Source organism: Calidris pugnax, unplaced genomic scaffold (genome assembly GCF_001431845.1).
Source record: "Calidris pugnax isolate Ruff unplaced genomic scaffold, ASM143184v1 scaffold250, whole genome shotgun sequence".
In the NCBI taxonomy this organism is placed as follows: domain Eukaryota; kingdom Metazoa; phylum Chordata; class Aves; order Charadriiformes; family Scolopacidae; genus Calidris; species Calidris pugnax.
The window spans coordinates 1,639,187-1,661,216 of NW_015090984.1; the positions used below are offsets into that span (position 1 = coordinate 1,639,187).

The 22,030-nt window shown below is 43.3% G+C and overlaps 1 protein-coding gene across 3 annotated transcripts in view; it reads right to left on the reverse strand.

The window, feature by feature from the left end:
• Window positions 1-1,596: 1,596 nt before the first annotated feature.
• LOC106894838 (metalloprotease TIKI1-like) overlaps window positions 1,597-22,030 on the reverse strand; it is a 74,382-nt gene continuing 53,948 nt past the window's right edge. For 2 of the 3 annotated variants that reach the window (XM_014953794.1, XM_014953792.1), the window contains exons 5-7: window positions 9,047-9,137; window positions 5,712-5,969; window positions 1,597-2,251 (exon numbers count right to left, since the gene is read on the reverse strand). In XM_014953794.1, the coding sequence (XP_014809280.1) occupies window positions 2,071-2,251; window positions 5,712-5,969; window positions 9,047-9,137 (530 nt within the window). In that variant the 3' untranslated portion in view covers window positions 1,597-2,070. The remainder of the gene's footprint in view (window positions 2,252-5,711; window positions 5,970-9,046; window positions 9,138-22,030) is intronic. The other variant, XM_014953793.1, reaches the window with a different exon arrangement.

The following is a 22,030-nucleotide window of genomic DNA, read 5'->3' on the forward strand; positions in this document are numbered from 1 at the left end:
GACTCAGCTCCCCTCACAGAGGCAAAGCACAGGAGCAACTATGGAGGAGGGAACAAAGCAAAAAGTCAGCCTTGAGCTATTTTACACAACAGCCTTTGTCTTGTAATGGAGAAAAGAAATGGAAGCTGTGCCTCAGTCCCATCTCCCAGTGCTTGCAGAGCCTTTTGTACCTGTGCCACACCTCCTCATGTACTTCTGAAGGACATAGAACAGAGGGAGGACAAGCAATACCAATACAGAGGCTAGTCAGTGGCAGAACGCACTCTGACATAATGATTTTGGTGGCCCCCACAGATGCACTGGCAAATGCACAAGTATCTTCTCAGTTTGTCAGGCCTGCAGTGCTTCTTCGTAATTAAGCTATTCCCCATCTGATGTGCTCCCTTCAGGTCACATTCAGGACAAGGAACATTGCTCCGGACCCACCAGTGAAGTTTTAGACCAGTGAAAGATCAACTAGACAGAGAGTCAGGGAACAGCATATCACCAGGTTGGCTGCTGTGTAAAGCCAAGGAAGCCAGAATGCATTTGGGACCCGGCGGTCTTTTAGAATTCCCTGTGAGAAGGAATATACAATGAGATGGTACTGTCTTCTACCCCAGGCCAGATATATTTTGTTCCCTACAGTCCTGCTGCAATATTTAGCCTCTCCTTTCTTTGTTTTCCTCAGCAAACTGAAGCTTTTTTCAGGGTCAGTCCTTCTGAAAGGGGGCTAAAATTTGAGATCAAGACATGAAAAGCCTTTTAGGAAAGCTGGAACTGTTTGCTTCTCCTCTTCCAATGTGCAGTACAGGCATGAGTAAAAGAAGTAATTTTTATCAGCAATGAAAAAAGCAGTGAAGCATGTGTACATGCGTAGGAAGGGAAACCTGAGGGTTTGTCGTCTCTCTCAGTGCGACAGCGCTAGGTGTCTGCTGTGTTTCCAGGGTACCAGGCTCAGCACATTGGGTCCAAGGCCTGCCATCAATGAATCTCATGAGACCTTCCCAGGCAATAAAACCCTCCTTATGAGGACGGAGGAATATGTTGCTCATAAAATGGGTTAGTATGATCACAGGAGCATGTTCTGTTTGAACACAGAAAACTCTTCATCACCACTTCCAAGATTCCTACATCGCACAGTCAACAGCATGTTCATTTTAAGTAGAGAAGGAACGACTTCAATCAATTTGGAAAGTCTGAGAATTTCCATTGAAATCAGTAGAAAACTTGCATGGATTTCCTAGAATGAAGTTTAACTGTGCAGAAAAGGAAAACCCTTCCTCCCCAAAAGTGAATCCAGCTATAAAACAATGCATTCGTGATTTAGAAAGAGAGGGAAAACCTGCATCTGGGCTTCTCATATTACTTCTTGAGAACTTCCTCTTTTGGAAGTATCCAACAGTATGTTTGTGAAGAGCCCCAGGCATATTCTTTTTTTCTTAAATGTACATTAATTTGTGCTTTCAAGACTTGTCTGGCCATTGGAGGTTCAGATGTACCCATTTTTCAATAGCACCAAACAGACATCAGAAACATTCTGTTCTCAAGTCTTTACTGTTTTATTCTATTGTAGAAGGTGTTTTCATGAACCTTTATATGTAATCTGGAGCCCTAACAAGCAAGAATTAAAAGCATTACCAGTAGAGACATAAAATACCCACCTCTCTTTCCCAGCTGTGCTCATATGACCAAAATTTTCTGTTCTAATAAACAAGTTAGTGGTGTGTAAATCTTCTTACAAGGCACTGAAGGTGAAAAAACTGTAATTTACTTGGGCTCATAAAGCTAAACAACAGCTATGTTATAGCAACATTATAATCTCCCCAAAGCATTATGGGATAACATGGAATCATTCTTCTGCAAGAGAAGGATAAATAACACTTTCATTAAAATATCTTCTCCTGTATTGGGCAGGTCAAACCAGTTAATAGTGTTAATGATCCAGATTCAGGAAAAGGAGGCAGTTTAAGAACACTCCAAAGAACAGGTGTGCCATTCAGAGTCTTCTATTTTTGTGGGGTTTTTTTCACATAAGTTTGTTTTTTGCTTTTTAAGGCGAGAGCCCTACACCTTGGCTCCCCCTGTGTTTCAATGCAGCCTTGTTGTATGCAAAGTCAAAGCCAGTACCAGAAGGAAGAGAGAACGGGAAAGCCGGTGAGCTCTGCCAGTGTCTGGATGAGCGTGACTACACCGTCCATGGCTCCGGGGCTGGGGTTCGACTGTGAGGTAGCCATTAATGATCCGGATCCGGGGAGGAGGCTTGGTAGCACTGCAAGGCAAGAGAAGAACTTCAGTCCAGACCCAGCCCAGAACTGCCCGACGCCTACAGAGCAGGAGTCAGCCTCTATGCCCCACTTTCAGTCTTCTGGCTTCTGGGAACAGTCTCTCATACTGGGTCCAAGCTCACCAAAGGACCGTGTCTTCTAATGGCTGATCAACTGCCTTGTGCCACTGCCCAGCTGAACTGCCCAGTCTTTACTGGTAACCGGGAAGAGACTGAGAAGGGTGGAGATAGCACCAAAACACCTGCCCTATACTCAGGTCTACCCAGCCAACCTGCCCATTGCTCCGATGCAGTCAGTCAGATAGGTAAGACAATCATGTTCCTAGAACCTTTCAGCTAAGCAGAAAATACATAACACGAGCAAAATAAGCTTCGTTGAAGAGGAGTGTCACTGTAGCAACACTTGCTGAGCACAGCAGGAGTGAGGCACCTGCTTTCAGCTGAATCCATCTTCCCCAGCCATGCTTCTTTCTGTAAATGCATCTTAGCATGGACCAAACTTGTTCCTATACTTCCCTTCCACAGGTCAGGAATTACAAAGGTCAGGAATTACATGACATGCCTTAAGGAGAAGAACCACTTCCAGAAATGCATCCTAAAGGCACTGATGAAAGATCACCATATCTCAGAGTATCTTCCCAGTGGCAGTGAGGATTCAGGTGGTGATGAACAAGAACTGAGTCAGAACCTACATGATTCTGAACTCCCATGTTGTTTACGGCAACACATGATGGAGGAGAGAAATTCGTGCACTCCAGGCTAACATCAACTGTCCTGAATTGGAGGAGCTCCCACACCACTGCAGGTCAAGAGTCAGAAAGGTCTGATACTATACAGGTATTGTTCTCTTTGGCAACGGACTGAAAGCCATGCCTGACCCTACAGCTGTAAGGGCCTCGTGGTGCTGTGTGGAATCAGAAGACAAATCAGACAAAATTAAAAGCAAGTCTACCTGCCAAATACAAAAGCAGAGTAATTTCTCCTGCACCCACTCCCCAGCAGCTCCGTACCGCTCTCGGCTTATTTTGGCCAGCTGCATTAGGCAAAAACGCTTTGGGAAAATGAAGGCAATTAGCACTTTTAAAAATAATTTTTAAATACACCTAACCTTCTATACTCAAAAGCCCCCATGGAAGGCTTGAACTGTAATGGAGAGAAGTCAGCTGGCAGCACATAAAAGAAATATAGCCAACAGCCGATGCATACAGGAGCAAGAACCAAATGAATTCTGCCAAGCCCACTACAAGCCTGTATTAAATCACTGGAGCTGTGCCTTTCACATTTTCAGTCTCACAGGAGGACAGCTGTAAACGGCCCACGCATAAGAAACCAGAGCGCTTTACCTGCGCCTGGGCACCCCGTGGAATGCTTATAGCAAGGGCTGAGCCTGCCAGCGAGACGTGCCCGCACGCTGCTGAGCTCGGGCCCCGAGGGGCCGAGTCTCCGCGGGGACAGGGGCGGCTGTGCCACCAGGTGGGGCTGTCGGCTCAAGCGGCGCCTGCCCGGGCAGCCCGCAGCGGCACCCGCAGCCCGCACACGCCTGTCGGGGCCGGGAGGGTGGCGATGCCCCTGCCCTACACAGACTAAACCCAGAGTACGGGTCGGGGCAGCTGGCACTTGCGGCTTTCCCTCTGCAGTACGGGCGCAGCAATCGCCCAGGCGGCAATAAGCATCACTTGTCTTTCCAAATACTGTCATGCGACAGCTCCATCTTATCACCTAGCATCTGGGTAAATTTCTAGCTGAAAGGGTAACTTAATTAATAGGGGAAGAAAGGAGACATTAAAAAAGAAGAAAAGGAAAGGAGGCATTTGCTGTTTCCATATTTATGTTGTAGTTTCCTAAGCCATTAGCTTCCCTTTTACCTCACTATTGTGTTGCAGTACTTGCAGTCTAGTATGTAGCCCTAATGTACCTCCTATTTAGTCACAGTGGCACATCCTCCCATCTTCCCTTTTCTTCTGAAGGCACCGATGCCGCAAGGGCATGTGTATCTCACATCAGGGCACCCACTGGCTTCCCTGAGCTTCAGGGAGACAACTCCACGTGAAGAACTGAACGCGTCAGTGAGCAGACAGGGAGGAAGCTTGAGATCATAAAGACTCCAAATTATTCCTTGGCGTTTCAACTAAACAGACTGCCAACAGAAGCTCCATTTATGAACAGCTGGTATGAATTAACATTAATAGAAAGTGATACACTAAAAGACAAAATGTGATCAATACAAGGATTTGTTTTACTGGTGAATTTTGGACTGTATGTAGGTCTGTCATGTCAGTGGGGATGCAAACCTCCATGCGCATATCGCCCTTTCTCTCTGAACTACTCAGACTTAGGTTGGAAGGAACGGCAGAGAGAGGACACAAAACTATTCTAGAAAAGAGAAAAAGGAGCCTGATCTAAAAAGTCTGACAAAGGCTGTATGCTTGAGACAGAACAACAGCTGCTGCACCCACTCGCAGCCAGCCTGAGCAATGGTACAGCTGGGACACAGGGACATGACAGGAGAGGCACAGGAGAACCCTGATACCATGAAGAGCAGAAAGAAATATTTTGCAGAGGAAAGAAAAGATTAATGTAGAGGCTTCATTTCAAGAACTGCAGGCTTTTCTCCATCACCTTTGACCTGTTTGGTTATTTACACTACCACAAAAAAAAAAAAAAATGTTTTCAACCTGCGTATGTCAGAGATGCAGTGACAGAAAGTACAAAAGAGAGCAGATTCGGGTCTGCATGGTATCTGACAGGAGGGAAAAATTAAGCTACACACTCAGGCACAGGCCTAAGTACACAGCCAGTGAGAGAGAAGTTGGCTTATTTTGCAGGCTGATGTAGTCCTTGTAGATGAGTAAGCTCTTCTGGATGAAAACTAGGAAGTATGTGTGAAACTTTGCCCCATAACACACTCCATTTTCTGTATTAACTCCATCATCCATTAGGTTGTCATCCTCCTTTCCAGATCTCCAGTAATGCCACGGGGCTCATATGCTTTATAAGACTGCGAAGAATATGGAGACTGGAAATACTGCATAAATATTGTCCCAATGCAAGGAGCACATATACCAGATATGACAGTTCCCAAATATGCAGCAGCTCTTAGATAAAGGTCCAGGGCTTTGATCCATACCATATACCACCCATCCTTCTGTGATAAAGAGGACTACCATGTGTTCACAATCCCTCAAGCCCAAATGCAAAATGGTCTAGACAAGGCTTCCACTTGTATTATGCCTAATCTTCCACAAACCTAACCACATGGAAGAAACTGTTTTGTCACTAAAAGCACAAGCAGCCTTGAGTAAATGCTTCAGCAATAACTATGATGAGGGAGAAGGTCAGATCCTGCCCTAAGCATGTGTCTAGCCCTTGCAGAAGTTTGGCATACTGAATTAACCAAAGTCCAGTTTGCATGACAAACCCTCATCCCTCCCCAGCCATTAACTACCTTTCTTCAAGGCGAACCCAGAGGTCGTTAAATTGTCGAAGTCTTTGTTTCTTCTGCTGCTTCTTCTTCTTCTTTTTGTACTTCCTGTCTACCTTCTCCAGGATGTCAAAGCTGTCAGGGAGCAGCAGGTGAGGCAGGAGCTCTTCCTCCTCTTCCTTCCGGGAGTGCAACGGCAGTGGGAGCTCTTGGGACATGACATAGGGGCTATGTGCTGCTGCTGATGATGAAAAAGCTAACAAGGTTTTGGGGTGCTTTCTGCTGGAAGAAGGAGGGAACACAGATAATATTTGAAAATGCTTTGAGGCAGAATCCTGGTACAGATACCATCAACACATATATAGAACAGATGTTTCTTCCTGACATATTGGTTGACTGGTTATTTCTGTGCCTTGTATTCCTGCCCCCTCTTCCTTAAGTTAATATTCTGATCAAAATAGTTCTCTTTAATGAAAAAAGCCTCAGAATAGAGGTAATCTGGAACTCAGGAAAGAATGTAGTCTGGCTCTTGGAATTAACGTTGTGTATCTAGAAAGAGACAAAAAAGGAATCACTCTCAGAGGAGGTCAAACCACACTCCTCAAGTCTGACGCACTGCACAGAACAGACCAGATTATTCCTTTCAGCAATTCCTGCCCAGAACCAACTAACATAGGGAGCAGGGAGAAGGGGCAGGAACAGGACAACTAAGGCACTCTAGCTGAAGGAGCCAGTCCTAGATCAACAACTCTCACTGGAGAACGGGAGCTCAGCATTGCTACAGACACAGCCAGGACAACCCTCATCCTGTATGGCAAGCCATTTATTTTTATACCTGCAGCCTCAGAACACTATCAACAACAGACATTTATATACACAACCTCCTTTGCAACACTTCCTGCAGGTAATTCTTTCAAGGACTGACTGAGCAACCACAGGTAAAGGCACACAGATGCAAATGCATGTCCTTCTTCCCCAAGGCCAGTTCTCTCTCACAGCACAACAATTAAAGGAGGAGTCAGGAAGCACTGTAATTACAGCTGTGATTATGTGATGAATATTTTACAATATACATATGCATTCTGAAATCAGGAACAACATCTAAAGCCCCAAACAAGGCAGCAGGGGCTTGATTGAACTTGTAGCACTATTTATAAACTGTCCTTTGTGCTACCATGTGGTTGGAGCACCTCTTCTACCTTCCTTGCTTTGGGGACCCCAAGAAGAAGCAGTCATTTTTCCTCCTGGGTAGGGGTCAATGAGTACTGACTGGACTGTGTGCACTACTGCTATGTAGAACAGTAGCTGGGTGTGGTTCCACATTTAGGTGGGCTGGACTGGGTTTATTTACACAGAATGCCCTGGTAGTTGCTTCTAGGACAAGCCCAGGATAGCCATCAAGTGAAACCCTCCATCCAGCCCCCAGGATTCTGACATTCATGCCACAGATCTTTCCCTCACCTCAAATGCTCTTCTCCTTCAGAACTCACATTTTTCTTGAAACTCATTTCATATTTTTAAACCTGCTTCCAAGTCATCCAGAAATGTTAACACTTTTTCTCAAAGAAAACACTAAAGTGCCAGTTTCTTTAGCTTCTTCAATGTAGCTTTAAAATCAAGACTCCAGGAAAGATGTTCTGTCCAGTAGTCCTAATGAAAGGTTTGAGAAGCAACCAGTGCCAAACTGAGGGCTTTCAAAGGCACAAGAATCACTGGCTGGACAATGAAGTCCCATGATGTGGTCAGAGAACTGGGTGTCCAGCTGCCCTGACTATCACTGATACCTACCTTCCTGATGGGTAAAGATCTAGCCTCCTTCCCATATTTCTCTGTCCTTGATTTCCTTACAGCTACATCTTTACAGAGCAGTATCTGATTTTGTTTATTCTCAACTACATACTAAGCTCTCTTTCTTTATCCTTTAAGAAGCTGCTATGGCTATTTTTAGGAATACCTAAGCTAAGAATGTTCTAGTGCAGGAAAAAAACCCACAAAAATATCAGGCAGGTTGATTATCCCTATAAACACTGATACACTGGATTGTCTAGCATGACTTACGTCTTACAGGATCAGCTATATACAGGAGGCTTCTCCATGTTGACTATCAGCCCATTGGTGGCAATAGGGGTTGCATTCATGTACTCATGGGGGTGAGTCTTGGCTCAATGTGTTTCAGTGCATGTAGAGTTAATGATGTACGTCCATGTCAAGAATCATAAAAAAAACATGACCTGCTAGAGTTTGTATCTTGTGGTCTGAAAAAGGCAGCAAAAGTGATGCAAAGAGAAACGTGAAGCAACCAGAGTATGTGAAAAATATGTTACTATTTTGCACCACATCTGTGGAGCCCTTGGCACAGACCACGACTCTGCACCCTTGCACAAAAGGTGATCACCCTGCTTGACAGCCACATATCAGAAATGAGGGGGAGGAGGAACAGAGGTGTAAGCAATGAGGGACAGCATGCCTGGTATAGAGGATAAAAGGGAAACAGTACCGTAACCGGGATCAAACCTTTTTTTCCACTCTGGGTTTTTAGCAGTGACTAAAAGGAAGAGTGGGGACATCTGATAGACACAAGAGCACATGTTTGCCAAGAGTCTGGGGAAGGGGGAAATAAGGACTGCAGACCCTAAGCTGGTGGTCAGAGGTGAGTCGAGAGCACATGTAACTCTCGGCAGAGTGTGGAAGAGGAAATTATTTGGCATTCTGTAGTTACAGAAACCATGGAGATGGATAAAGGCACCCAGTGAGAGATAAGAAGAGGCAGTAAGGGTATATCCCAAAGGACAGCTGCAAGATGAACCAGAACAGCAAGCACCTTGGCTTAAAAATGCAGAAGAGAGCAATGAGTCATGGGAACAGCTTGCAAAGAGGCTGGATGGACTCTGTGCATTCAGATTCCAGGCTGAGAGTAATCAGAAAGAATGAAAAATAGCAGTGTAAAAGAAGAAGAGTGTTAAAAGGCAGGGCAGTTAAACACTTAAAAGGGAGGAAGGAGAAGCCTGGAAACCAATGTGGTATGAGACAGCATCCAGATCTGATGAATGAAGTATGCACGCTCTAGGGCTGCTAGTTTAAGAGTTAAAAATTCACAGGGCCCGGGGGGGGGAATATTTTTATTAAAGAATCCCAAAACAAAACAAAAAACAAACAACAAAAAAATCCCCCAAACAAAACACCAAAAACTCAAATAAAATCCTGTTTCCAAATTGGCTCAAGGAAGAGAAAAGCAAACTGCTGGGGAGGAGAGAGGGAGCCTAGCTCACTGGTATATTTCCAGCTGTCACTACTTCTTCATGATTGTTTACAAACCCACCCTCCCAATGACTGCTCAGCTAGATAAAAGCATGCATTACTTGTTGATGGCTTGTCCAGCTGGAGTGTGTTCTACCTCGTACCCTTCTCTCCTCAAAACATCAATCACTGTGTTGTTGCCCATGAAGTGACCTGCAGTTAAGAGAAAAATGACATCAGAACTCGAGGAGCACAGGGAAAGAGAGAGAACAACAAAGTCCTTTCTCATCACAGGAGGTGTGCCACACTCAGGGGAGGCAGTATGCTATCACTCCCACCAGTATGCACCAGAAACACAGGATCTCTAACAAATGACTGCTGAACAAGGTCACTTCAACTACAGCCCTTCTAAAATGCAGATCTGATTGAAATTACTTTGATCCCACAGGCTGTTGTATTATCAGGCCACTGAAGATTTCTTGGGGCAGTAAGAGATGAAGTTGGGAGACACTTGGTCAGGAGCAGCACTGAGTCTACAGCTGCTGGTGGTGGAAATCAGGTCAGAATCTGGCCACAGCATGTACATAATTTTAAAATCCTCTGGCATCATAAAGGAACTATCTGAGATGTTGGTCAACATCATCAACAATTTTTAAATGAGTAAGAATCATCCAACTGCAAAGAATAACAAATAGCTCTGAAAGCCAATGACTAAAAGCAACGCCTTTCATTCCTTCAGTGTAAGCCACCGGATACAGGAACTCCATTTCAGTCTTGTTGACAAAACTTTTGGAAGGAGTTAGCTATGGAAGGACTTAGAGACATAGGACTCTGTCCTATGTCTCTAAACCATTTTCAGACAGATGCTGTGGCTGGTCAGCCCATAATTTGGCAACATATTGAATAGATGGCTACTCAAAGGGTGCAAGAGTTACTCCTGAAGGACTGTATGCTCTGCATGCTGGCTGACTGACTGGCTTCCACCATCACTCTAACACCTTAACAGACAAGGCTCATGAGGAGCAGATGGACAACAGAGACCTTGCAAAGACCCTCATAGATCTAGCTTTCTTGAAAACCTTTCTTACTTTAACAGCCTACATTAATTGCAATTAGATTGAGCAAATGACCAATTAGAATCCTCCCTTGTCTCAGTAAATGTATGCAGTGCTGAAACTGATACATAACTTCAGAAAAACTGTTTTCTGCTAGTAATCTTCATAAATACATGGGAATAAACCCACTAGAATGATTCTATGAGCCAGGAAAAGCAGGGAGATAGAAAGTCCAACAGAGATGAGATTAAGAGGGGACTAAACCCAAGGGATTTATGATTTTTTACCCCAAAATGGATTCAATGAATTGGAGCACAAAATTCCAGTTTCTCATACCTCAAGAGCAAAGGACTCAAGAACTACCAATTTAAGGCATGACAGTTAGATGGTATGATTTGAGCACAGATACTTATCAAGATGAAATTTCCCCAAGATGAAGAACACAAACAGATCTAGCTCAAATGAAACTTTTTAACCAAATACTGCAATGCACACCCATTGGGTACCATATTTTCTTACCTAGTACCTGGATTTTCCCTCAGCTCCTTGGCCTAACTTTTGCCTTCAGAAAGAGTAAAGTTTGACCATTATGTGTATCTAACCTAATACTGTTGGTATCAGCCCCAGGTGCTGTTAACTGAGAATTTCTTCATGTCAGCAAAAAGACTACATGCGGCAGGGAACAGGAATGACTGTAGTTAAACACTGTAATTGAGTAAAATTACCCATTGGAAGGCCAACATTGGGTATATAAGGTGCCAGACCTAGTTGCTATCTCTCACCTTTAGCACAGAGGAGAGGTATGTGCAAAGGGAAGGGGGGACTCACTCCTCCTTGCTGCCTCCAGACAACCGAGAAAGCAGCACTTCCACCCCTTGTGAGACTGAGATAGGACAACTTAGACTTTTAGAGAAGTGCTCTCCATTGATGAGGATGGGACAATGTCTATAGCAAGTTCAGACTAGGTATCCATCTCATCTAGGCAATGTTGCATGAGCTGAGCCCCATCCTCAGCAGTGAAAAGCAGTGCCAAGGCTCCAAACTCTCATTTTCCTAACCCAATTCCTTCAGGAGCAAAAGGGAAAAACATAAAGATAAGCAATCTATAGGGCAATTTACAGTGTTAAAATAATTTTCCTCATCCCAGTTTAAGAGCTTCAAGAGTGAGCTACCGAATAGCTGCTTACATGACACCAGTAAATGCACTACCTCTTTTCGATCTTCAGTCTCCCTTGCTCAGAGCAGTCATTTAGACTGGTATGTAAGAAATGACTGTAGTACATGGATTAATCCCATTTCAATCACTCAATCTGCCTGAGTGATTCCCTGAAGCTGGGCCTTAATCTTCTTTTTCATTTGATGGAGTGATAAGAATATCTTTTATATCACAGTCATATGTACAGGCCTTGACAAGAAGCCTTTGCTCATCATTAATGATGCAATGAGTTACGTCTGTGCATGAAAGAAAAATGGCATGCTAATATTGTGCTAAAGAGAACAGACCAAAGGAATAGATATGTGTAAAGCAGATGCATACAAATTTAAAGAGGCATTAGAGAGGCACTGATGACATTGGACTGTCATCACCCAGGAGCCGCTCAGGCCAGGTACATACAAGGATTAGGAAATGTCAGTGTTTGCTATCTGAAGGGTGGGCCACACATGCTTCATGAGACAGAGCTGGTCCAGGGCCCTACAGGCTCAATCTGAGCTAGGTGCAAAATGAAAAAAAAGACAGAAGTGTGAGGGTCTGAGGCACAGGATGCCACCAGGAGCCTCTATAGAGTCAGCACTTCTGCCTTTTTTGTGGGAACTATCACAAAAAGAGCTTGGTGGGATATGCACCAAAAGCAACTCTAAGAAACACGAGAAAGATTCACTCTCCAAGGTTTAAGATCAATAACTGCACTGCAAGGGAGTCTTAGCCCAAAGTCACATGACAGGGAGTAGGCTTCTTTCACCTGATTTCTATTTTAGACTAACACACTTGAATGCCCCCCAAAAGAAAAGCCCCAGGCCCTGTCCCATTAGAAAGCCTTTTCTTTTCTTTCTGTATGCAGCCCTGCATTATCCTCACACCACTAGGTGAAGAGATGCCTCTGAGAGGTCAATCTACTCTGGCAGGGGGTGCAGGCCATTCTTCTGTGTTCAAGCTCAAAGAGAAATTAAGAAGCTGTTGTGTGCACCAGCTCAGCCATGCACTCTACTGGAGAGTAAATAAGACCCCAGCCTTTAATCTGCACTTAAAGGAGATGGCATGCAGGGACCGCAACAGGCAATGTGCTCAAACAATGCTGTTTGACCAACGTGTGCCTGCAGACTAGTCCACGCGCTCATACATGCATTGTGTACTCCTGACCTTCCTCAACAGAAATACCTAATCTCGCTGAACACAGTCTACTAGTATTGTTATGAAATCCGTGTCTCCTGCTTGCAGCTTTTACTGCTGGTGCACGCAGAGGTGTTTTCATCTAGGTAAATGTGCCAGAGCTGTGGGTTTCAGAAGAGGCTCCTGAACCCAAATTTGAGCCACCACAAGGATGAAAATTTTCTTCATCTAGTGAAATGAACGAGGAACTACTGCACAACAGAAGTTCTGTTTCTGTTCCTGAATTTTTATTTGTCATATAAAGCAAGACTGTAAGGCTGAATAAAACTATTGTTCCTCTTGAATTTTAAAAAAATTCGACTATTCCAAGCCGATACACAAATTTCTTGACATAGAGTCATGTAAAAGGAAACCCCCAAGCCCATGTAATTCTTTATGTCTGCTGTGTTTTCCCATCTGCCCCAGAAACATTTCTGGAAATGCCCATGGCAATGATCATCTGCTATCATTCTTCTTAGACTCCTTCCAAGAATTATACAGATAAATTCATACAACATGCCCCAGAAGGGTGAACAGGACACCTGTAGGTGACTGGATTATAGTCAGCGGCCTGTGTAAAAGGCATGACATAAGGCTGATGACTATGCTGCCCACAAACAAAAAAAGAGAAACTTCAGCAAAAATTAGCATTTAACCATGAGGCAACAAAGGACAGCTCATCCCTCTATATGCCTCCCCTGGCAGGGTTCTTCTCCGACCCTTTCAGTAATCACAGTGTCTTCCAACATCAGTCTGTGAGCCAATAAACCCATGGAGAAGGGTTCAAAACTGCCAGTGCTCCCTCAAAGGATGCAAACAGAACAAAGGACAATTCCTGATGACCTGTAGAGAAGGGGCATGCATGGCCCAAGTCAGTCCCACAGGTATCTGCAGTGAAAAGCTTGAAGTTCAGTGTGTGGCCAATGATCTAGAGAATGCAGAGTATTGTCTTGTGTCATTTCATTGGATGGAAGCCAAACTGCATAGCAGACATTGTACTCCTTCTACAGGTCCAGATCACTTTAGCATTCAACAGCCCATAAGACAAAAGTGACCCTTATTGGACCCTTATTGGTGGACAGAGTGATCCTTATTCACATCAGGTACCTGACAAAGCTAAAATGAGTTCCCAGAACACAGCTCTTAGGAAACAACAACTAAGAATGGAGACATGGAAGGTACTCATGTAGTACTCCCACCCACAGTGTCCCTACATGCAAGAACCCTTGAAGAGGAATCTTCTTCATCCCACTCCATGGTCTGTTATTCCCCCTAAAGGAGCTGAAATGAGTGAAATAGAAGCAAGCCTGTGGAAAGAACAGTATGTTCCTCCCTGTCCCTAAATCTCTACTTAGTTTAACCTTTTGGCACAAGGACAAGCTCATGCTGTGTGGGTGAGAGGCCAAGTCCATTTTTCACACATATCACAAAATGACCTCGCTCTGCTCCCCTGTAGTACTAAGTGAGCAGAGAAAGGTAACCCATAGCCATGTCTTAGTGGCAGAGCTCAACAAGCCATATTGGAGGCAGTTATACCATAGCATGCTCAACAGCACCCTCAGATTTGTGTAATCACGTTACTACCAAACTTCGTTTGCAAAAATTCCTGTGCAAAACTGCAGGGGACTTCCTATATGGGCTGGTAACACCACCTGTAGCGTACATTCCCAGCTAAGAACCCCTGAAGAAACCTGTACTTGATGCTCACAAACCCAGGGGCAAATTTCATTACTTTGCCTCACACATACACATGGTTACACTTTTAAAGTACATCTTTAATATGATCCAAAGTAAAACAAGGAAAGTGGGTGATGTGATCAACTAAGTTACAGATTAGTTTCCTTTAGATGCATGATTTCTATACACAATGTTCAAGACGAAGACACGGCTTTCAAGCATGAACACTGTGCACTCAAGGTGAGCTGAGCGCGCTCTTCACTTCTCCCAGAATCAGATGGAGGAGGTCCTGTGCTCTTATAGTACATAATCCAAACAGCTTTTGGAAAACAGCAGTCATTGATAAAGTAACTGGAATTCCTGATTTGCCCTCTAAGTTAAAACAGTTTCTCAGGCAGAAACCATGTAACACTAAATCTAATAAAATCTTCTTGCTTCTAACAATATTTCCCAGTCAGGAAAAGCTCAGATACGCAAACTGAAGGACCAAGAGCATGGTGCTGTCACATATGTAATACTGCCAAGAGAAGGAAATGTCAAAAATTGAAGGGGATGGGGACAGCCAACTTAAAGATTCCCTGAATTCCTATTAAGTGCAGGATTATAAGGATGTTGCATTACAATACTTCTGCATACGTGTAGGTGAAATGCCCGGCAAGCAGCCCTCCCATGCCCTCCAATGTCTTTGAGACTGCAGACTTCCAAACGTACTCCTTCCTGTGATTAAAGGTAAGATGAAATATCACTCCATAAACATTAAACTTAAGGTTTTACTCCACTGAGGCCAGGACAAGTGTTTGTTTTCAAAAAACATTATTTCTTTCAAATCTCCTTTTTAGTATAAAATCTTAGTGCATCATAACTTCACCACTCTCAAACTGAAGGAGAAAATCTCATTGGCAGAACTATGGAACTGTGCCCAAGAAAATATTTTCACTAGACATGGAGAGAATTGAAGAAAGTGCCTCAAACCTCCGTTCCCTGGGCAGGAAACAAAAAAGAACCTTTCATTTCTTTTAAGGTAATGTGCTCTGCTAACTCACCTATATGGAATTTCTAGGATTCATTTTCCACATTTATTTTAACAGAATCGTGTAAACGTGAAATCCTTCTCAAAATAGTTGATGATGAAGGTCTTGCACAATCTGGGAAAAATTGCCTAATACCATGGAAAAGAACCATATGAAGTCACCATTTGCATGAGCAAAAATGAAGGTATTTTTCTTGTGAAAGAAAAGACAACACTCCTATCTACCAGGTTCTGTCAAAAACTAGGTCTCTTAAATGTATGACCGGAGGATTTTTGGTTCCAGGGACTTCCATGTTTACCTTTGGGCAAAGTGAAACCTCCGGAGAACTACACAAATTGAAGCTAGAAAAGGTTTTCCACTGATTATACAGCCAAATTTATAGCAAAGTTAATGTAAGGAAAAAGTTTATAACCTCATATCACTCGCTTATTTTGTAAAAACTAAGTTAAAAGAAACAGCTCCTGTTCAGGTGACCTTAGCCACCGGGGCTCCATCTGTACTGGTATTTACTGAGAGTTTTCCACTGATGAAGCCCTAGCCTGATTAGGCAGGGAAGCCATCAAATAGGTGACTATGCTAGCATCCTGTGTTACATTACCAGTAAGGGAAGGAAATGCCAGTGCTATGTCTGAGCTGCAGTATTCACAGCCACCTCTGCCACTGGATCTGCTCCCATTCCAGATTACTGCTTCCTTTCCAGAAAAAAAAGGTATTAAGGACTTGAAATTCCACTAGTTTAAAACATACATTACAAGATAAAAGTATTCCTACTGTAGCTGCCCAATAAAGGTAGCAATGGGTAAACCCCAGCACTGATTAGAAGCTGATGGTCACCAGACTGTCAGTACCCAAGCAGAAACAGCATGCAGTTGTTTGACCTAGATGATTTTGATAGTTGCAGTAATATATTGGAACAGAGGTTTCTGCCTCAAATGCAAAGCTTTCCTCGTTTCATGTGTCAGAGCTGTCAGGAAGAGTGCCCTTCATGTGAACCTTGGGGCTTTGCATGTGGGTCCTGCCTCCACATAACGTTGTCTACACCTTTTGGGGTTTGTTTTTCCCATAAACCCCATTATTAGCATTCTGCAGACCCAAAGGGGTTACTGAGGAAAACAGTCTCAAAGCTGCTGGGTTATATCTGGCATTCTCAGATTACAGAGGTACAGGCACACCTTCAGGGACTAAGCCTTTCCTACCACCCAAAGAAGCTAAAATGAAGCTGCATTCCTGAGACAGAAGCAGCAAGGAGGCAATCAGCAAGCCCTTTGCACCCAGGGAGAATTGAGGTGGCCCCACAAGACACATTTAATCTGTTTTATCATTATGTTATCTTCCTGCCTTTCCCCCCTCATTTTTGTCCTCTTCCAGGATCTGCCAAGATTCAGCTTCTTGTGGAATTTTCATTAACTAACTCATTACACATTTCGAATCCTTTATATAAGGCACAGATAAGTTTACATTCCCTGTACACACCCACATCTTCAGTCCCAAATGTGCTGATGGAAGATTCAAAGTTTCCATGCTGGCTTCTGAATTCCTGCTGGATTTCAAGGGCAAAAGGATATCCTATTTACCTGGGCAACTTTCCTAATTCCATGGCAGTTTTTTGTTTGCTTTTGTTTTACAGGTATAAACACCTACACAGATGGACAGAGACATCCTGGGCTTAAACAATGTTGATTATTTTTACAAAACTGGTGACAGGTTCCTTTCTCCAATCTTTTCTTTTCCAGAGACAATAAATCTTGTTTCTCTTGCATAATTTCCCATCCAAAAATGCCAGATAGAACAGCAAATTGCAAGAAGTAATAGCAAACAGCTCTACAAGAAAACACCACTTCCTAGCACACCATTCAGGAAAGACACTCAGCACAATTCCAGTTTCCCCTGGAAATCTGTTCTTATTTTTCCTGCTTTTTATGATGTAAGGGGAAAGGAAAAAGGCATCCGACATGCCTGTGAATCCAATACACTTGACACCTAAGGGTGATGTATAACTGACCAGTCCCCCACATTCCAAGGACTGCCTCAAAACCTAGAGAAGTAGGAAGACGCCATTTAGTGGGCTATGACATACGCTGCAGTAACTGTAGGTGGTAACAGGTTCTCTCTTTTCCTTTTCCAGGTGGCTAAAATGACAGATTACACACCCATCTTCAGCTCAGACAGGGTCAATTAAGCCTCTACAATGATGTCGAAATCCTTCTTCTGCGTGTTGTTGGATCACACATCAACCATCTAAGAGTTAATTTTAGTTTAGTGAGTATCAATTCACTCAGATGCTGGAAGGAAAACAACTAAGATCTGGAGCCCCTAGCTGGATTGATTAATTGGATATTAGTTCTTTATTCTGCTCATAACAGAGCCAGTTCCTGGATGTTTGAATCCATACAGTCTGAGTAATGCTAAATAAACACATTCATTATTTCCTTTATTAATTAGAAGAAACGGTAGCTGAAGAAGTTTCCACCAATGTCCTTTCCTTAGTGTTAATGGTGGCTTGCCAACATCCATTATACTTTAAAGCCTCAGAATGATGCTTTTTTCAGAAACAGTAAAGAAAAAAAGAGCTCTGAGAGAAAAATTAATTTGCCAGTGTTTACAAGATTGAGATGACCAACTTCTGAAGCTGTCAAATCAGCAGTGTCTCTCAGTGAAGTCAGTCATTTAATCCACAGGGATATAAGGCATCTTAGATCCCTCTGCACTTCTTATTCATAAGCTGGCATTTCTGGAGTTTCTCAGCTGTTCAAAGAGGCAGGAGAGACTGGAGGGAATTAAAACTTGGATCTTAGATACCCTAGCTTCACCTGAGGCGTTGGCTGTCATAATAAAGTCAGGATCTCATGTCATTAAGTACGCTTGCTTCTACATAAAAAATAACGCCTGCTCTTTTTTTTTTCTTTTTCTTTAATTTTTTAGCCCCTTCAACAGAAACCATAAGGAAACTGATGCAAAGAAGCCACACCCATCCTGGAATAAAAGTGACCACGCAGAAAGAAAGCTGATTTAGAGTTGAATCTGATGAGAAACATCAAGAGAAACAAGGAATGCTTCTACTGATACCTCAGTAGTAAAATGTAGACTAGTGCTGATGCGGGCAGGAAACCTGATGACAAAGAATATGAAAAAGGCCAAGGTACTCAGTGCCATGGTCACTTTCTTTACTGGTAAAACCAGCCTTCAGGAATCTCAGGTTCCTATGACTACAGGGAAAGTCCAGGGCAAAGAATGTTCACCCGGGGTGGAGAAGGATCACGTTAAGGAACATTCAAACAGACCAGACATGTATGAATTCTGATAGCATACATCCAGAGGAAATGCAGGAGCTTGCGAATGTCACTGCGAGGGCACTCTTGATTATCTTTAAAATGGTATGACAGTTGGGGAAAGTCCCTGAGGATGGGCAGAAAGCCCATCCTATGTTCAAGAGGGCAAGAAGAAGGATCTGGGGGACTACAAACTGGTCAGCCACATCTCTATTCCTGTGGAAGGTGATGGAGCAAATTATCCTGAAAAACATTTCCAAATGTGTTAGGGATAAGCAGATGATTGGAAGTGGTCAGTATGGATTTATGATGAGGGAATCTTGGCTCATGAAGTTCAGCAAACCAACTCCTGCACCTGGGCAGGAATAGCTCCAGGCACCATTACAGGCTAGGCACCAACTGGCTGAAGAGCAACTTGGCAGAAAAGGGTGTGCTGTCCTGGTGGTCATCAGATTGACCTTGAGCCAACAAAGTGCCCTTGTGGCAAAGGCAGTCAACAGCTTCCTGGGATACATTAGGAGGAGCTTTTTTAATGGCACATTGAGGGAGGTGATCCTTCCCTGCTCCTCAGCCCTGGTGACATACATCTGGGTTCAGTGTCTATCTCTGAGCTCCCCAGTTCAAAAGAGATGTGGACGTACAGGAGACAGTCCAGCAAAGGGCCACAAAAGTTATGAATAATTAGAGCACCTGTCATATGAGAAGAGGCTGAGAGAGCTGTGACTGGTCATCCTGGAGAAGAGAAGGCTCAGGGGGGGATAATCAATGTATAAATAGCTGGTAGGAGGTTTTAAAATATGAAAGGACAGGAGGCAATGAACACAATTAATATAAAGGAAATCCCGTTTAAAGGTAAGAAAAAGCTTTTTTATTGTGACAGTGGTTAAACACTAGAATAGATTGCTCAGAGAGGTTCTGGAGTACCAATCCTTGCAGATAATCAGAACCTGGCCAGACTCAGTCCTAGGAAAACTGCTCTATATGATCCTGCTCTGAGCAGGGGGGTGGACCAGATAATCTTCAGAGATGTCTGTTAGCCCTGTGATTCTGTGAAGGTTTAGCCAATACGCAGCACACTTGTAAGACCTGTAAAATTGGTAAACCCTCCACAGCACAGTAGGACAATGCAGTCCTCTCTAGGTCAACGTGCACCTCTTAGTCGAACCAGAAACCTATGCTGTTATCTAGCTGGCGGTCTATGGAATTACATGTGCCATCAGTTACTTTGGCTTAACATTCAGATCTTGAACGCTCAAATTAGAGTTCAGAGAAATAAAAAATTACTATAGAAGGAAGACTGCTTGTGAAAGATTACAGCTGGCCTTGCTTTACAAGTTCTTCCATTGGCAACAGGAAGTAGGTCTGGCTTGTAACTCTAGTGCCACCACACAAAACCACCTGTGCAGAATTTAGATAAAATTCTTACTGAACAATGTGGAATGCTGCTGGAGTTACCATCTCCCTCTCTTCCCATACTTTCCTCGAATTCCCTCGAACAGATTCATTTTGGCTTGAAGCTTTACATGTTTGCACTTTGACCAGAAGCTTTTTGACTAGTTTCAGCAAAATCTGTTAATTTTGAGGTCTCCACTTCCGTGCAAGCTTAAATTACTTCCAAACAAAAATAGTTCCAGAAGTGAGCTCTATGGAACGTTTTCAACAGAATGTAGGGGGAGTTTATCGCATCTGTTAAAATGTACTAAAAGCATAAAATATGGTGAACCTAATGATCAAATCTATTACCATCCAAATTAGCATATGTAATTCCATGTAAGAAATCAACATCCATAGCATGCAGCTGTATTAAGACCTGGAAGGAGATGGGAGCTTTTTTGCGCAAATGTATTACACATATCTAAGCCACATCAATCCACTTGGAATAGAAAACAAATCATCAATCTTTTCCAATTTTCCCCCATTTACATTAAAACCACAAAGAGTAGTTTAAATAACAAGAGAGAGCATTTGTAATACCACAGCCACCTACAAACCATGACCATGGACTTAATTGACGATGAAAGTGCTGTTTCATGGTGTTTGGGAAAAAAAATGAATTTTCCTTACAGAAAGCATATCCCTTTTAAAAAAAAACAACACAGGGTCAAAAAATCTTGAAAGAAACAACTAAAAGGCTTCTCCCCCTTCTAAACTGGAGACCCTTCAATATCCTACTACCATTTTAAGACAACCTTGTCCTGCAGTTTATCAGCCACTGCTGGGAGACACTTTTTTCACTGATGGCCAGAAGAGGAAAAACTACGATACAGGCCAATTTTATAGCCTTTCTCTCCTCTTCTTCGACAGCTCATTCTAACCTGTCTTGTGCAAGCACTTTCCTGGAACCCTTTTCCAGTAAATAACAACAGTACAATACTCAAGCAGTGCTCAAAACTGAATACAAGACATTTGTTCATCTTCACTGCTTGCTGGCCTAAAAATAAATCCTCCACATAATTATCACATACAGCAATCTGGATAAGCAAAAGGCTAAATTAGCTTGCTGGAAAACAATAAAAGCCTGCACTCATATTTGTAAATTGCACTCAGAAAAACTCAGAACTGTGTAGACGTGGATGTCTCTTCTGCATTATTACATCCTGTGATGTTACTTCTCATTTAAACAATTAATATGAAACTAATTTAAAAAACAAAACCAAACAAACCCACTATGCAGTCAAACAAGGGGATAATGAGGAATTGTGCTTTTAAAACTGTGGGGCTGGCACTGTCCTTTGAGCAGAGCTACTTGGGAGAGCAAAGGATATTGGAGGCTGGACTGGTATCAAAGCCAGAGTGCAATTTGAGACAATTTCAAAGTCCATCTAGAGTCCCCAGAGAAGGCAGGGAACCTGTCTGGATTCAAAAGTATGATGGAGAAGCATGAGAAGAACAGGCCTGGTTGTGGAGATCAAGCCACGTGCACATAAGCCACAGATCAAGGGTGTTCATATAGCCTGAGGCTCCAAGCAGTGCTGCAGTATAGCAGTGTTGAATCACAACTCTGTTCTATGGGAAGAGGCAATCAGGGGGGCAAAGAAGAGGGCTACTGGGAGAAGGAAAATCAGAGGAAGGAGAAAAGCAAAAATCTAGAAAGCCTGGGAAGGGTTTTATGGTTGTCGTGAAGGTCAGTTTGGGAAACACAGGAATCTGTCCTCTTCATGCACTGCTTCTGAGCTCTGGGGCAGAGCTGTGCACACTCATGACAATGAAGACAGTTTGGGGCAGAAGAGTGAAAAGAAAATTAAGCTGATGGGAAGAGAGAAGAAAAAACAGAAAAGCATCTTAAAGACATGTGATTTATCCAATGTAGCTACTGGGGGACAGGGTTGCTCATCACTCAGTAGTGGCTCAGTTACTAGAGCCCCAACATCTGACTAGCCTTCTGATGAAAGACTAGATACCTGCAACTGATGCAACTGGCATTCAGGGATGACATACATACTGGTCAGGAACATCAGTCCAGCAGGGACACGTGCAATCAGAACATCAGCAGTGGAGTACAGCAAAGTTCTGTACAGAACAGACAGACATGACCAAAATCTACATAACCTGCACCTGCTGCACTGTCTGTCATGACAGGGAGTTGCACAGAGCAGTGATACTGCAAGAAGATAGCACGTTACGGTCTTCATGCATGTCTGAACAGACATTATCAGCCACCTTTCATTATCTCCCTGCCCTCATACACAGGACCCTTGTTGGTATA